The sequence below is a fragment of the Sorex fumeus genome, unplaced genomic scaffold, assembly GCF_029834395.1.
Source record: "Sorex fumeus unplaced genomic scaffold, SorFum_2.1 ptg000037l, whole genome shotgun sequence".
Lineage (NCBI taxonomy): Eukaryota > Metazoa > Chordata > Mammalia > Eulipotyphla > Soricidae > Sorex > Sorex fumeus.
In genome coordinates this window covers 29,842,165-29,859,858 of record NW_026606094.1, presented here as the reverse complement: position 1 = coordinate 29,859,858, position 17,694 = coordinate 29,842,165, and the positions used below count along the sequence as shown (strand labels likewise).

Here is a 17,694-nt window from a genome sequence, read left to right as displayed (position 1 = left end):
AGTCTCCCACTAGTATTGTGTTGCTATTGATGTCTTTTTCCAAATCTATGAGTAGTTGTTTTAAGTACTTTGCTGGTCTCTCATTAGGTGCATATACATTTATTATTGTAAGTTCTTCCTGTTGTACAGATCCTTTGATCAATAAGAAATGGCCTTCACTGTCTCTTATGACCTTCCTCACTCTGAAATCGATGTGGTCTGATATAAGGATGGCTACCCCAGCTTTTTTATGGGAGCTGTTTGCCTGTAGGATTGTTTTCCAGCCTTTGACTCTGAGTCTGTGTTTGCTTTGACTATCCAGATACTACTATTTGTGGAAGATGTCATGACAGTCAAATTCATTACTATTTTTGTTCTTTGTGAATTTTGGAAACTCCTTTTGATGTTGTATATTTTTAATATGGTTTCCATAAAGCAGATGATTATTCATTGACTTTTCTAGGGAGGATAGTTATGTGCAAGTGAAATATTGAATAAACCCAATTGTATATATAAACATCTCAGAAAAGTTTAATAATAATTTTTTGGGGTTTTTTGGGGGGGTCACACCCAGCAATGCTCAGGGGTTACTCCTGGCTCTGCACTCAGTAATTACTCCTGGCGGTGCTCAGGGGACCATATGGGATGCTGGGATTCGAACCCGGGTTGGCCACGTGCAAGGCAAATGCCTTACCCTTTGTGCTATCGTTCCAGCCCCAATAATAAATTTTTTTGATCTCTTCTTCTTTTTTTAATTTATCTATTGGATCACCATGAGAACAGTTGCAAAGCTTTCAGGTTTAAGTCTTGGTGATACAATGATCAAACACCCATCCCTTTACCAGTGCATATTTTCCACCACCAAGAACCCCAGTATACCCCCCATCCATACATCCCCCCACCCCGCCTGTGAGGCAGATGATTTCCACTTAACTCTCTCTCTACTTTGATTACGTTCATTATTTTGACAAAATATGCACCATTGTTATTTGGAATTTTCCCCCAACAATCAGACCTGCTGAAAAGGTATCGTGAAATAATTTGTTTTCTATTGCTGGTTATGAAAGGCTTAGGATGTCACGTGGCGATTTTGGATTTCTGATATTTTGCTAATTAAGTCTGGAGGGATTTCTGCCAAAAGCCGCATAGTTTCAAGATTTGTTTATGTGCCTCTGGGTCCATGACCTTGCCAGAGAGCTGCTAGTGGGGTGGGGTAGGGGGCAACTCGTGGTCTCGGTGGGGCAGGAAGGACGTGCCAGTTACACCCCCCATCCCATGAGGCCGCAGTTGCCCTGTCACCACCAACTCATACCTAACTGTCCAAGAGTCTGAGACAGAGGCCACTGTGCCATGGGGAGGGAGGGTAGAGAAAGGCGGAAGAGACAGAACCCTTTCCCTCCTGGGTGGGCACAGCACCATAGCTTAATGCATAGTTCATTCACATTTCTGCCAAAAGCTGCTGGGTTCCAAATTAGGTCCATGTGCCTCTAGGGCCATGGTTATGCCGGAGATTTAATAATAATTTTATGAGGCTAAAATTATACTGAACCATGGTGTGGCAAAATATAGATCAGATGAATTGAGGAAAACTGATAGATAAATATTTATAATTCTGAGCTTTATCTTGGTTTCTTAAAATTACTTAACTACATTTGTAAACAAAAGTCCTAAAACACATACTCTTCATTTAGCTATGTAACAAAAAATTATTGCCTTTTTCTGTGTTAAATACTTAATATATAAGTATAAATAATACATGGCTCCTGTATATAGCCCTATACAACCTAGAGTAGAAAGTAAAAAGGAAAATAATCATTAAAACACTGTAAATAAGGATAATGAAAACTACGCAATTTATTTTTATTTAATTATCATTGAGTATTTTTATACAACATTACAGTAACCTCTTTATGCCATATCTGAAAAAAAAAATAGCTCTAAGACTCAGTAACAAAATACTATGTTCTTCTGAATAACTGCTTACCATTTATCTTAAATACTCTGAAGAATATAATTGGTTTCTCTGCCCTCTTAAATTAGCAGTTTGAAATCTCAAGTCTCAAAGTAACATAACACTAGTAAACAAGTAGTAGCCTATCTTATCAACTGACCCATTTATCTTCTAATTCGATTTAGCTAACTTCACCTTCAATTTGTTTACTTTTTTTGTAATTTCTTTTAAATGTCTCAAGTCCTCTTACTGATGAAAACAGTATAAGAAAATAAATAAACCGATAAGAGAGGAGTCTGCTGAAGGTTTTGTGAGTGTCAAGAGGAACAGATTACCTAGGTTGGGCATGTTGCTCAGGAGATCAGAGAATTTATAGGACACATGGGGAAAACATCTTATGAAGTAACAATAATGGTAAAAGTTCTTTTAAATAATAGTAATTGAAATATACAGGAGCAAGACACATTTTTTTTCTTTTCTTATTTTTTTTTGTTGTTGTTTGTTTGTTTACTTTTGGGGTCACACCTGCTGATGCACAGGGTTTACTGCTAGCTCTGCACTCAGGAATTACCAAATTTGAACCTCAGAAAAATGTACCCCCAGTATCATTGGGTATAGGGTATAGCCATGGTAACCTTTAAGCACTGTGGAGCATGAGCACTCCCAAAGGAGAATAACTGTATCTTGAAGAATAAGGCATAGCTATACTAACAGTAACTTAAAACTGTGAAGTCATTTCTATGTATCTTTTGTGCTACTGCAAACACTCTTTCATTCATCTTCACAGCAGCCCTATAAAGGAATAATTTCCCTATTATACAGATGAAGGACACTGGTGCTTAGTTTAGTAAGTTGCCCAACATTTCATTGTCAAACTTAGAATACCTTGCTTCAAGTTCTGTGCCATTGATACACTGAATCTTTTATCCTAATTGAATTATCATAAGATGCACAGCTGTTTATGATTGCTCTCTCTGTCTCTGTCTCTGTCTCTCACTCGCTCGCTCATTCACTCTCTCTCCTTTTGGGCTTTATGATTTGCAGTACAGGTACTGGAAGGTTATAATGTTTGTACATTTTTGTACTTTTCAGCACTCAGTTCTTGTTCAGAGTGATCATTTCCAACTATCATTGTCTTAGTGGCCCCTTCTCTGTTCTCGCTGCCCCCCCCCCCCCCACCATCATCTGAAGTAAGCTTCCAACTCTAGATCATTACTCCTGGCTCTTGTTTCCACCATTCTTGGGTATTAGTCTCATAATTATTTTTTTTATATTCCCCAAATGAGTGCAATATTTCTATGTCTGTCTCTCTCCCTCTGACTCATTTCACTCAGCATGATATTCTCCATGTTCACACATTTATATGTCAATTTCATGACTTCACATTTTTCTTGGTGCCTGCCTAGTGTTCCATTGGATACAATAAATCATACAGAAAAGGCGATATTAGATTCAGTGTTGCCTTTGAGAGAAGTTCTATGTACATCTAAAGCAAAAGGTTCATATGGCAATGCAGGCAAAGATGAAGTTACAGACATACATGTGGAATAATATTTGCTTAGGTAATAGGAATGTCTCAGCTAACCCTCATAGCAACCTCTCAAATGTGAGAGGTGGGCATGACTGAATCCCCATCTTTCCACTTAATAGGAAAGTTATTTAGAACAAGTCATTTGCTCTTCAGCCTCGAGTGATGGTCTCATTTTCTTTAAAATAAGGGTCAAGGGTTGGAAGAAAACTAAAATGATAGGAACTTGCATGCAGAGGCCCTGAGGTGAAAACTTGGTACAACATGTTCCCTCCAGTATAACCAGGTATAGCCTCCATGTTCTCTGAGCACAAACTGGGGGTGACTCCAATACAAATTAAAAACTTAATAAAACAGGAATAATCATAATTTAAAGTGGTTGCTATGAGGGTTAGCTGAGACATTTGTATGTAGTGCTTAGTTAAGTATTTAGCAATTGTTCATCTTTTAACCTCTCGTCCCTTGTCATGCTTTAATACCACAATTGTATTTCTGTTTGTACAAAGAATGAAGATTATACATCTGCTAGCCCTCTAGTGGGCTATCTATGGCTATCTGCTATAGAAGGAGTCTTATGACATACCCCCTACACAGGATTTCTGCATCCTAGCCCTTTGTTCACAGGACACCATCAAGAATTAAGTCCTCTGGCTACTTGATTCACCACTCAAACTCTGTTGTTCTGATGTCTGAGTTGAATTCTTAGTCTTAACTTTTTGCTTGTCTATTTGGTTTTGTTGGTAAGGTATTTGTTTGGACTTACATAGCTGTGCTCAAGGCTCACTCTTGACTATACTCAGGGATCTCTCCTGATGAGGCTCCAAGGACCTTTTGTGGTACCGGTGATTCAAATTGGACTTAGCTGCATGTAAGGGTTGTGCTGTACTATCTTTCCAGCCCTAATATCTTATTTTTAGACTGTGAGTACTTGACTTTTGATTGATCCGCATCAGTCATCCTATATAGTATTTTAGAACTCCTATAAACATCCTACATTCCAGCTCTTCCATCTAGGAGTCTGACTTTTAAAGAGTGTGGACAAGTATGAAATCAGTGAATTTATTTTACACTTATTTGTTGGATAGGGGGATGTTGTAGAATTTATATGGCACTCTTTTCACCATTCAGCATAGATCTCTGAACCACTTAATATGTAAAACTCATCTCTAGTAGTCCATAAGAAAGCTTACATTCTAGCTGGGGGTGCGGGGTGGCTCCTGTAAAATTTCAGCACAATAACCTGTAATAGAACCTTACAGAACTCTACTCTCATCCCAGAAGTGTGGACTATACATAGTCCATCAGGGGTCTGACTTCATGCCCAGTGGGACTTTAAACATCTACTCTCTGTGGAGCCATACATAGGTTCTCGCAAATGACTCTGCCCTACTGCTAACCTAATTTGAAATTTTATTTTTCAGCCACATAAATAGAAGAACACAGTTTGAAAACCCTGTCCTGGAAGCAAAAAGGAAGCTACAGCAGCATAACATGCCCCACACAGAACTTGGACCAAAGCCCCTGCAGGCCCCCGCTTTCAGAGGTGTGTACCCTGTCAACACACAAAACTCCCAAAGGAAAATTGCCCGTTAGCAGCTGGCATGTTCAAAAAGTCTTTAGTGGGCTGGAGAGATAGCACAGAGGGTAGGGCGTTTGCCTTGTACACGGCCAACCTGGGTTCGATTCCCAGCATCCGATAGGGTCCCCTGAGCTACTGCCAGGAGTAATTCCTGAGTGCAGAGCCAGGAGTAACCCCTGTGCATTGCCGGGTGTGACCCAAAAAGTAAAAAAAAAAAAAAAAGCCTTTAGCATTGGACTGATTCTGATTGTTAATTTGCTTTTCCCAAGCCTCTCCATTCACTCTAGCTGGGTGTTTGACATTTTCTAAGTTCATGTGTTTAGCAAACTTGGATTTAAGATAAAACCCTGGGCTGTGGTTTATAGGAAGATAGAGCACATTTTGCGCTATGAACAGGTTTTGCTAGGGTTATTGCAAACTGCGTAAGACTCATAAGTTTGTCCTCCAAAGAGAAAGCAAAAGTTATGAAGCTTATTCTCCTTTGTAACAGTAGACAGCGCCTCATCGACGTTACCTAGGCCCAAATCCACCCGCCTGCCCACTGGCCCAGGGAGGTCACGCAGCGTGAACGACTTGTCTTTCTATTGGCGTGGCCACACGGGGAGACCCTGGTGGTTGGGTATGTCCCCGGATACTCGTAGCTGTTAATCACACATTGAGTCACGTAGTGGGATGAGATGCTGCACAAATTTCTCACATCTCCCTGGGCTCTTACTCACAAATAAAAGCGTGAATTCCATACCACTATAACACAATTACGATGTAAAGGTCGCCCAACCAAAATCTCACCGGGGGAACCTTTTTTTACACAAAGGAAGCAAGTGAAATAATCATAGACTTTTTCCATTTACATCTTTAAAAGTGGGAAATGTAAAAGAAATGTAGAAACAGAATTTTTGACCTCAATTATCAATCAAGTTATATGTGGTCTATAAGTAGGCAAAGTGTGCCTACTATATCACCCAAAATTGTAAAAGCTAAAGTATTTTACAAAGTGCCTAACTAAATTGCAGGGTACAGTCTGACTGTAAGAAATATCATATCACTCAAAGTGTAATAACTAAATATATATATTACTAAGTATATAAAAGCTTAATTGAGTTAGCACTTTTGGTTGACATTAGTTCTATTTTCTACTATGACCATTATTTTTAAAGCATTTTTTAAAGCATACTTGGAAAAGCATATTGTATTGCAAATTAGTTGCCAAACCCAAATGAGTAGGTTCAAGTTCTGTTCCGATTACTTTGTTACATGCTCATAATTTGTCAGTGTTTTGTTAGAAAATGTGCTACCTTTACATTCGTAATTACGCTTAGACATAGTAGATTGCCTCTTGCTCACATTTTAGCATAACCGAAACACTGTTGGGTTAGTAGAAACTGATTTCTCTGATTATCTTTATAGCCTCTCACAGTAGAAGAACAAGTTGACTCAGTCCCACATCCAGGCATTCCTCCTAAATAATTTAGATCCTTTCATAAGCAGTCACATTTTATGGGTCCTATTTTTTTTAAACAAACTCTTGTACAAAAATCCAATTCAGGAGCCCAGGATATAGCTCAGTGGTAGAGCATTTGATATGCATGTGTGAGGTCTCTGCATTCAGTTCCCAGCACCAGAAAAATAGAACGTAAATTTTTAGGGGTCAGAGTGATAATACAGTTATTCACTACCTACTCAAGCATTTTCTTTACATATTGCTGATGTAGGTTTGATCCCCTGCAATGCATCCCATATGGTCTGCCAAACACCTCCAGAAAAAATTCCCAAGTGCAAAGTCAACAGCGCCACTGGGTGTGGTTCCAAAACAAAACTCAAACAAAAAGTATTTTTTAAAGTTTGTTTTGGTTCTCTAGCTCTGTCCTTTAAGGATGGTAAGGTTTGGCCACTCATGTATACCTCCTACCTCTCCTGGACTCTCTCAAAACCACATTTCCAGAGGTATTTGGATGCTGGCATTCCCTTATCTGAAGACTCTTGACAGTTGAGTTAGCCCTCTTTTAAGTACAAAAAGAGAAAAAAAAGAAAAGAAAAAAAAAACCAGCCACTTTTGTGTGAATAGAAACATTTACTTAACAAAAAGTGATTCTCCAAACCTGAAAGAGTTTCCCTGGATGTTCCGGACAGCCCTCTCTCTTGTCTATACTAAGTACTAAGGGTTTAATGCTCATGGTCACCACTTGCTTCTGCTTCTGCTAGAAGATTCCCACATTCATGCTCACGATGACTGCTCAGTGACTGGCTGTCTCTGGTATGAGAACCTGCCCTAAATATGCTTTTATTTCTTTTGACTTACATTGGCCAATGTAGAAAAACCACTCTTTACCCGGGACGCATCCCAGTTGAAGGGAACATTCCTCAGCACCACCCTCAAAAAGAGCAACATGGGCTTTGGATTTACCATAATTGGTGGAGATGAGCCTGATGAATTTCTGCAGGTGAAAAGTGTCATTCCAGATGGACCTGCAGCACAGGATGGAAAAATGGAAACAGGTAAGTTCCAGAATACTTTAGACGTGCTTTAGTAAACAACTTTATTTTTTTTTTTTTAGAGCAAGCATGAAGAGCTATTTTCTCTGTTTTTAATTTGAAAGCCAAAGGTCACATCCGAAAGACCCATGAATTATGTTTATAAGTATCTGTTTGAAGTATTCTTGAAATAGTTTTATATGCCACTGTTGTCTGTTCATTTTAGTCTTGGACCTTCTGTTTGCTGGATTCAGTGATCTCTTGAGATTATCACTTTTCCAATTTATTTCTAGAATGCCTTCTTAGGGATGCAGTTAACATTTCATACTTTTCTAATTTATATTCAGCCCAAGCATTCATATTTTAAAAATCTGTCTTACTCTTACATTATTCTCAAGCTAAATTGCTCAGGTTAGATTTTTAAATATGCATGACCATTTCCTAGAGAAAAATGTTAAAAGTTATTTATCTTTATATGTCCTCATACAAAGTTTTAATATATGAGGTTCTTTAGTCCTTAGAAATTAATTTTATAGACAATTAGTGGGTTATCTATGCAAATTATAATCTAATTTAACATGGAAATACAGGGACAAATTATAAAAGTAAAAATAAATTTGATGTTTTTACAGAGAGAGACAAAAGTAATGGACTAATTGATTTTGCAGTCTAATTTTAAATTCTCCTACCTGGTCTATGACCTTGGACTGGCCCTGTAAATTAAAAATACTTGTTTCTTCCAATAAAAAAGGGAAAAATTTAAACTTAACTTTGTTTACTTAAAATGCTGAATCTTGGTGAAACTTATGTTATTACTTTTGAAATACCTTAAAACCAGCATTATAAAATGTGACATCTGTAACTCCAAACCATTTCTTTTTTTTCACAAATTTGATTTAATTTATGCTATCAACTTGCTAAAGTTAATGGTCCTAGTATATGCATTAATTAGATAATGACTTTTAAAGAAATGATACCTCCTCTTTGTGGTCTATACATTTATTAACTATGAACCCATTACTTTTAAGTTGTTTGTTTCTAAAGAAACAATATAAATTGATTTTTCACCTGAAATTTTCAGCTTAGAAGTCAACAGTACTTTATTACCATTTATTAAAGCATTCTTGTAGAAATAACTTGATGTGTGTACTTATCATTACTAGTCACTATCAAGTTATTATACATTTAATAGACATTACGAATCCTTAAAAGGTTCAAAACTAACTTACTCTATTTTCAAATGTTGTAAACATGATGTGTAATTTTCTACAAGAGTGGGATAGCACAGTGGGCAAGGCACTTGCCTTTCACATGGCTAACATGGGTTTGATCTGAGGTGCTCCATAAACTCCTGAGCACCGCCAGAAGTGATCCTTGAGAACAGAGCCAGAAGTAAGCCCAGAGCATCAATGGGTGTTTCACCCCCCTGAAAAAATTAATTCTGCAAGAGTAAGTTAGCTACCAGCTCTCTGTTGATATTTTACTAAGCATCCCCACACCTTCACATTACAAAAAATTAATGGGAAACATCAAGTGACTCAATTAAATCATCAAACTGACTACAATTTAGAATGGGAGGACATCGTGGAGTTAATTAAGTCTCAGCATAGGAAAGAGGATCTCAGGTGTTATGATTTTTGTGAAATATTAAAAACGTATTTCTCTGCATAATAAAGAATCCAATTATTTTTATCCCTGATCCAACCAACTATTTTACACTGTTTCAAAACTAAAAAAGTTTTTTTCATGTGAACCCTTATATTTCTCCACAGCAATGCTTTCCCCACAACTTACTCTTTTTTTTTAACAGCTTATCACACCTGGCAGTATAACTAGTTTTATTCAATTGTGAACTCTTTTATTAAAAATTTAGCATAACTTCTTTAACTTTCAGATAGGGTCAAAATCGTCCCCAATAAAAGACTTAATATTTCATTTAATTCCCTGTTTCCTTTTTTTCATTTCTCTATTTTCTTTGAGATTGTCTCAAAATAGCTCCCAATAAAAAAAGACTTAATATTTCATTTAATTCCCTGATTCCTATTTCATTCCTTTATTTATTAATTGGATGAACACATTTCAAACCTGACTCTTGCACAATCTTGCAATACACCAGATTTACAAAAAAGGATAAGGCCCCAAATATAAAAAGGCTGACATATATGTAGAAGAGCCTCAGGTATATAACAATAAGTCTGTAACTACCAAGAGATGGCAAAAATTTGAGGAGATGGGAAAGTGAGAAATAAAAATGTTTTAAGATAAAAGTATGTTATCATATTACTAGACTTAAAAAAGGTTATATTTTCTCACTGTAAACAATTTAAAAGGAATAATACTTATTAAAGATTTAAAATATTTTATTGTGAAATCATTTAAATTAAAAGCAAATGCAATTTATTTAATTATCGAACATCCCATAAGTTATAGTGGAGGGATGGCTTTGTATTTTGATTCTGCAAATATTTTTTGAGTGTCAATATGTTCCAGACATTCAGTTAATTATTAGGGATGCAAAGACATGTTTTTGTTTTCAAGAATATTACACTTTTTACATGATTATTACCAGATTAAGGATATTTATATCAATGAAATAATATAAATATGTCTAAATTCTGAAATAGCACAGAGAAAAGGGGAAAGGGAAAAGCTTGCAGGGAAGATGATTTCAATAGAGTTTTGACTTCTTCATATACCTTTGCTGGATGAACAAGAGAAGAAAGTTATTGGAAGATGAAATAGAAAATGCAAAGGCAGAACAGTGGAGAAATAGCTAGAAAAACATTCAAATGTCATCACAGTGTGTGTGAATATCTCACTTCCAGTGGTCTATTAGAACTATTTAGACTTATTACACACCCCAACAAATAATAGTTATATATCATCAAATAAAAATATGACTATAATAAAGTTATTGATTCCAGTATAGAAAAACTTTATCATATACTTTTTAACTAGTTAGTAGGCATATGAATTTATTCCATGACTGCTATTTTCTTTACCTGTCTTTCCCTAGGGCCTGAAATAGTGCCAGATAAATATCAGGTGCTCAATAAGTACTTGTTGGATGGATGGATGCATGGATGAATGGATGGATGGATGGATGGATGGATGGATGGATGGATGGATGGATGGATGGATACTCTTAGAAAGTAAGAAGTGAAATTTGATTTGACTGACTTCTGCTTTTAGTATAGCATAGTTAATGCCAGTTAAACCAGCAGCTTACATCAAAGCAAAAACAAATCAATTTAACAGATTGTAGATGAAAGTTAAAAAATAAATGAATATTTGACACATTTAATTTCTCTTAATAGTTTTATATAAAAATTTAACCTTAATATGTAGAGAATTGGGGAGGGTTTGGGTGACACCTGGCAATGCTCAGGGCTTACTCCTGGCTCTGCACTCAGGAATTACTCCTGGCACTGCTCAGGGGACCAGCTGGGATGCCAGGGATCAAACCTGGGTTAATTTCATGTAGAGTAAACCCCCAATATAACTACACTGTCGCTCCAGCCCCCTGAATTTAAGTTTTTACCAAAATGGCAGCTCTACAGATGTAAACAATTGTTGGAATTTAAATGGAGGAGTATTATCATTTGACATTGAAATAAGTATGAATATATTTTTCTCACATTTTCTAACTTAGATAATTCTAATTAGGAAAAGAGATGTCAACAGTTTTATGAACACAAAGGAAATTCCACTCTGCAGAAAGTTGTCCTAGGAGACTGCGCAATAGAATCATGTGGTGGAGTGGGAATTTCTCTTTCCCAGGCAGCGCTGACTTATGGAAAGGGAGAGAGAACTGGAGAACCAGAAGACATGGTGTACCTGACTCATTTCTGATGATTAATTGAGCCAATACCAACTGCTCTTACTATCTTCCAAACAATCTCTCTTAGAGCAATGAACAGAGTGGCTAGAACTGACATCTGACTATTATGTGTGCTACACATCTGAGCAATCGTTCTGTAGGCACCAGAGATTTTAATAACGTTCTTAAAAGTACTTTAAAAAACAAGATTGATGGAACATTGCTTATACAGAAACCAGAGGGTCTGAGAGTTGTTTACCTAGCATAGTTCAGCTGAAATCTTTAACTTGACGTGATTTTCTGTTTTTCCCCAGGCCAATTTTTGAATCAAGTTTTGTGGTTAACAAATATAAGCACTATCCTCCCGTTGTTCATTGATTTGCTCGAGTGGGCACCAGTAACATCTCCATTGTGAGACTTGTTGTTACTGTTTTTAGCATCTTGAGTACGCCAAGGGGAGCTTGCCAGTCTCTGCCATGTTGGCGGTGTATTCTCAGTAGCTTGCTGGGCTCTCCAAGAGGGACAGAGGAATTGAACCTGGGTTGGCCACGTGCAAGGCAAATGCCCTATCCGCCGTGTTGTCACAACAAATACATGTTATAACAAATATAAGAGAGAGAGGGAACCTAACCTATCTATGTAGTTCTGTAGATGAGGTTAAATTAGAAGTTGAATTTACTAGCTTTTATTTGCCTTCTAATATTTAAGGTTTTAAACATTTTTATTAAGGTGGCAAGATACTAAAAGCCTGATATTCCCTAGTTCCTTGCATTTCTCCATCTGAACAATGCCATGTCATGCCTCTTTTACACTTGTTGCTATATTTTCCCTGGTGATTAAAAAGGCACGGCACAAGATTAACTTTCAGTATCAGATGAACAGCTTTTAAAAAAAATGTAGATTCTTATGCCCTTGATCTATGAATTCTAAGTTTCTACAAGTGGTTCTGAGGAATGTGCATTTATATAAGTTTTTAAATTGTCAAGTGATCTATGATGTACATGAAGAAGAATAGCATTAGATACTTACACAGAACGTATCTGAGAGAGAAACTCACTCCTATAAATCTGCGCCCCTTTCTCCAGCACCATATTCCAGAGGCACACTCTTGAATCATTAGAGCTATTCCTTTTAATAATGATCTTCACTCCTCAATTACAGTTTGGGACATGACCAAATTTACTTCCTTTAGAAATAATAGAAGGTGGGGCCAGAGCATAGAACAGCGGGTAGGACATTTGCCCTGCATGCTACTGACCTGCATTCAGTCCCCAACATCCCATATGATCCCCCAAGCACTGCTAAGAGTAATTCCTGAGTGTAGAGACAAGAGTAACTCAAGAAAATTCTGAGTACCACTGGGTGTGAACCAAAAGGATAAAAGATAAGGAAAGAAAGAAAGAAAGAAAGAAAGAAAGAAAGAAAGAAAGAAAGAAAGAAAGAAAGGTTTAGTTCTTATGGACCCTATCTGTCCTCTTACCATTCTCCCTTTTTAGTGATATTTACATGACTTTTGCAATATCTGTATCTTGGCTCACTTATTCATTGTCCCCAGTGGTTTGTCATAATGTTCATAAAAAACCTCACCCCAGAAAAATAGTTCTGTAAATTTTTACTTTTCCTCTCTTGCAATATATATTTTTAAAAATTCTCTTCCTAGAATTATATGGCCTACTACTTCCTTTTCAGAATTCATATCTTTAAATTTTCCTCTGTAAGTGAACCAACAAAAGGGTTCAGTATTCCCACTTTGGGGAGCACTGATCTACAGAGTCTCCTTTCCCAGGGCATCTTTTGTTATTCTCTTCCTGTTGAAGCTGTGGTTCTGCCATTATACTTCTACCAGAGTATAACTATCATGATCCATACCGTATCCTCTTTCCTGTGACTAATACCCTTTTTCATTAGACGTATGTCTCTCGTACACCTTGTGGTCTTATATGATCCGTAATTGAAAGTAAAACACTGAAGAGTTGCTTGGGAGTCCTGTTTTTGTGAGAGAGTCTAAAGAATGGTCAAATTTGACCTGAGTTTTTAGGGAGAAGTATCCCCCTAAAAACTGTTTTGGGATGTTTTGGGATATATCCTACTTATCTACTTTAGGGAGGTGATGAGAGTAAGATGAAACTATAGATTTCATGTACCTATCCCAGATGTTTTCTAATCCCAAGATTTTAAGGGGTTCTGAATAGCAACTGGGAATCTTCCTTGCCCTTGTTTTCTTCCCCTCCAATGCCACAGTAGAACAAGAATCAACAGACTTTCTGTTAAAGGTTAGAAGGAAGATATTTTAGGCATGTGGGCCAGGTGGCTTGTCATAACTGTTTAACTCGTTGTCATGAAAGTAGCCAGACACATCATAAAGAAATGAATGTGTCTGTGATCCAAGGAAATTGCATTCATGAATGCAGGTTTTGCAGTAGTAGGTTTTGCTGCATGCGCTATAGTTGGTCTGCTCTTGCTAAGGATACACCTTCAAAATTCAGTGAATAAAGTTGCCATCCCTTGATTTACATTCCATATTCAGAAATGTCTTGAGCTATATTGATGTTTCTAACAACCCTGCTCTCTCAGTATTGTACTGACTTTTAGGGGCTTGCTTTTTTGCTATTGGTTTATTAAATTTCAAGTGTCTGTTAAAGAGGAATGGAGTTGAAGATAGGATAAAGGGCATATATTGGACCAGAGATAGCATAGAATATACTATAGTATAGTTGGCTTGCAAGCAGCCCAACCCAGGTCAATCCCTGGAAACTCATATGGTCTCCCAAGAGCTATCATGTCAGATGTCATTTCTGAACATCTCTAATGTAGATCAAAATCCTTCCAAAATAATTTTTCAAAAATAGTAGTAATTGGGTCTGGAGCGATAGCACAGTGGGTAGGGCATTTGCCTTGCATGCAGCAGACCTGGCCGACCCAGGTTTGATTCCTCCATCCCTCTCGGAGAGCCTGGTAAGCTACCGAGAGTATCTTGCCCGCACGGCAAAGCCTGGAAAGCTCCCCGTGACGTATTCAATATGCTAAAAACAGTAGCAACAAGTCTCACAATGGAGATGTTACTGGGCCCACTCGAGCGAATCGATGAACAATGGGAAGATAGTGCTACAGTGCTACAGTGCAATAATAATTGGGGCTGGAGCGATAGCACAGCGTGGAGGGCATTTGCCTTGCATGTGACCAACCTGGGTTCGATTCCCAGCATCTCATATGGTCCCCCGAGCACAGCCAGGAGTAATTCCTGAGTGCAGAGCCAGGAGTAACCCTTGTACATCACCATGTGTGACCCCAAAAGAAAAATATTGTAGTAATAAAGTGCATGCCTTTCATTCATGAGGCCTGAATTCCATTCTTGGTACACACACAGATGCACACACAAAAAGAAGTCATAGGTTCTGCACTTTTAGGCCTTGCTAAAGATTGAAAGTCACTCCTTACAGTGATAGCCAAATGACTCCTATCCCACCCCATCTAGAAGTGTGCAAACACTCTCCATCCTTTCCTGATCCTCTTGCAACAAAAGCTGTGCAGAGAATTGCTGTGAAGGACTGTTTGTGACTATTCCTGGAAACTAACTTTGGGGCTGCTCTTCAGGCAATTTTCCCAGTAGGACAAAACGAATTAATCCTCATGTTTCTGTGTTAACCTAGAACATGAAGCTATGACCAACTTCTCAATCTTTGGGGATAAGGAAGTCTAGCTCATGTTCACAGTATCTGAAACTCAGATATTCCTTTCCTCACTGAGAAAGAGAGATGTTTCGCTGGGGTGCAGTGTGCAGCACAGCCACTGATTGCTCAGTGCTCCTGCAGTGAATACTTCCCTCAGGGCTGGCCCTCCAGTCCTGATCCTGCAGTTCATGGTCACCTGGTGGTTTCCCAGTCCACACCAGCATGCTTCAGTCCTCCCCAACCATCATTTGCTCCTTGTAGCACTGTCCTCCCATTGTACGTGGATTTGCTCAAGCGGGCCCAGTAACGTCTCCATTGTGAGACTTCTTGTTACTGTGTTTGGCATATTGCCAGGTGGGCAAAATACTCTCGATAGCTTGCTGGGCTCTCTGAGAGGGGCAGAGGAATCGAACCTGGCTTGGCCAGGCCGGCCAAATGCAAGGCAAATGCCCTACCGCTGTGCTATTTGCTCCTTAGCAGCTAAATAAAATGCCATGAATGCTAATCAAACATCTCCTAAGAAAGATGTGTGTGAGAAAACCTAAGAAATATCCAGAAATGCTGTCTGGGTTCTGTTTTCTGTCACATCAGAATCTATTTCTATCTAGAAAAGCCTGCCTGCCTGCTTTCTTCCCTCCGTCCCTCGTCCTCCCTGGCCCTCCCTCCCTCCCTCCCTCCCTCCCTCCCTCCCTCCCTCCCTCCCTTTCTTCCTTCCTTCCTTCCTTCCTTCCTTCCTTCCTTCCTTCCTTCCTTCCTTCCTTCCTTCCTTCCTCTCTCTCTTTCTTTTTTTCTTCCCTTCTTTCTTGTTTTTTGAACATAACTGGCAATGATTAGGGGTACTCCTGGCTCTGTACTAAGAAATTACTCTTGGCAGAGCTCATAAGACCATATTGGAAGCCAGAGATCGAAACCAAGTCAGCTGCATGCAAAGTAAGTGCCCTACCTACTGTACCATCATTCTGGACCCCTGCAAGCTTCTTGTTAAAATATGAGCACTTTAAAATGTGGTGGTCTTTCCCCCTGACTCTTCTCTGATCTGATAAAACATCCTGTGAATCAACCAGTGTTTTCATCACCATTTCTGCTACAGCCATATATTTACATCTAGGGGTGGAAGTGATTTGAAGCTGTGGGCTTCAACCAGAGGTCCATGGACCAGAACTGCTCTGCAGGTAGAGAAGGGTGGAAAACCAGTCTACCTCTGTGGTTCTAACTGCCAGTGCTTGGATCAATATGCAGAACAGGTGCTGGTGGTAGATATAAAAAAGAGTTGAAGAATACTGCTTTCTAATGGTTCCATTTTCAGAAGCAAATGCAGTCACCAGAGAAATGTATTTATTTTATGTGATCTCTCTATCTATTATTCTGGAGAGCAAAGCATTCCAAAAACTCAAAAATCTTGAGCAACAATTAAATGTTTCTGAGTCCATCTCATCTGGATTCAATTGTTCCATCAGAGGGGGGGTTCTTTTCCATTAGCATCATTTGGGGGTCTCTATCCCCCTTTCTCCCTCTCTCCCCCTCTCTCCCCCTCTCTCCCCCTCTCTCCCCCTCACTCCCCTTCTCTCCCTCTGTTCCCCTCTCTACCTCTTTCCTTCTCTCTCCCTCTCTCCCTCTCTCTTCCTCTCTCTTCTCTTTCCCTCTCTCCCTCTCTCTTCCTCTCTACTTCTCTCTCCTTCCCTCCATCTCTCTCTTGCTCTCTGTCTCTCTCTCTCTGTCTCTCTCTGTTATACTCTCTCCTTATTTCTCCTCCTCACTCTCTAGGTTCTTCTGGGATTGGGACGCATAAGGTGGTGTCAGTTGCTATCTTCTACGTGAGAGCTGGGGCTTCTAAGGGCTGCCACCTACACCTGTTATACCACCTGCCCTTCGGACCCTGCAGAGCTTCTGATGGACCCTTAGGGCCCTAGGAGCGCAAACCAGAAGACTGGAAGTCTCTCTTACTACTAAAGAGTAGAGTGCCACTCCTACCCACCCCTGCCCTCCGCCATGGGCCCCATGATGAAGGCTACTCATAGGACTCACTCTGGTATGGAAGAAGATGCAAGAAAAACTTGTAAGCTTTTTCCACCTAGCAGTATCCCTTACTTCTTTGTTCCTCGAGTTTATCCCCACGTGCCTGAGGACATTATCTTTTGACACTCCCTTTCCACCATCTTCTGGCAGAAAAGTATTACTAATGGTTTCCCTTCCAGCTCTCTGTTTTGCAACAAATAGCCATAAACCATATATAGTACCACAGCCAGAGATTATGAAACTAAAATGCAAATGCAGTCTCTAGCTTTCTAGCAATAATACTAGAGGTAGTTTCAGCAGAATAATACTAGAGGTAGTTTCAGCCGTTGTTTTTAAGATCTACAAAATACTGAGACTCAAATTCCTATTATATAAGTTTTTAAATAGTATGACAACAGAATTGATTTTGCCAAATGAAGTTGAAGACCAAAGGAGTTGGAGCTGGAGGAAAAAGATGAGAAGGGACTTAGTGCTGAAGTGCCAAAGTGATAGTAGCACTTCTGTGATGGGTGCGGTACAGTCACATTTCATTCCTAAATAGTGTTAATTAAACATCAACAATATTCTCAACTATACTACCTCCATTTGTTTAAAACCGTTGAGAATATTGTGCTTTAAAAAATCTCTTAATATTAGCAAAACGTCTACCTTTTAAGATATGGATTTACTTTAAATGCT

The 17,694-nt window shown here is 38.7% G+C and overlaps 1 protein-coding gene across 11 annotated transcripts in view; it reads left to right on the top strand.

The window, feature by feature from the left end:
* Nucleotides 1-17,694, top strand: part of MAGI2 (membrane associated guanylate kinase, WW and PDZ domain containing 2) — a 1,504,283-nt gene that overhangs the window by 1,182,066 nt on the left and 304,523 nt on the right. For 6 of the 11 annotated variants that reach the window (XM_056117960.1, XM_056117958.1, XM_056117959.1 and 3 more), the window contains 3 exons: nt 4,880-5,001; nt 5,528-5,656; nt 7,351-7,533. In XM_056117960.1, coding sequence (XP_055973935.1) covers nt 4,880-5,001; nt 5,528-5,656; nt 7,351-7,533 — 434 coding nt within the window. The remainder of the gene's footprint in view (nt 1-4,879; nt 5,002-5,527; nt 5,657-7,350; nt 7,534-17,694) is intronic. The other 5 variants (XM_056117966.1, XM_056117965.1, XM_056117963.1 and 2 more) reach the window with 2 other exon arrangements.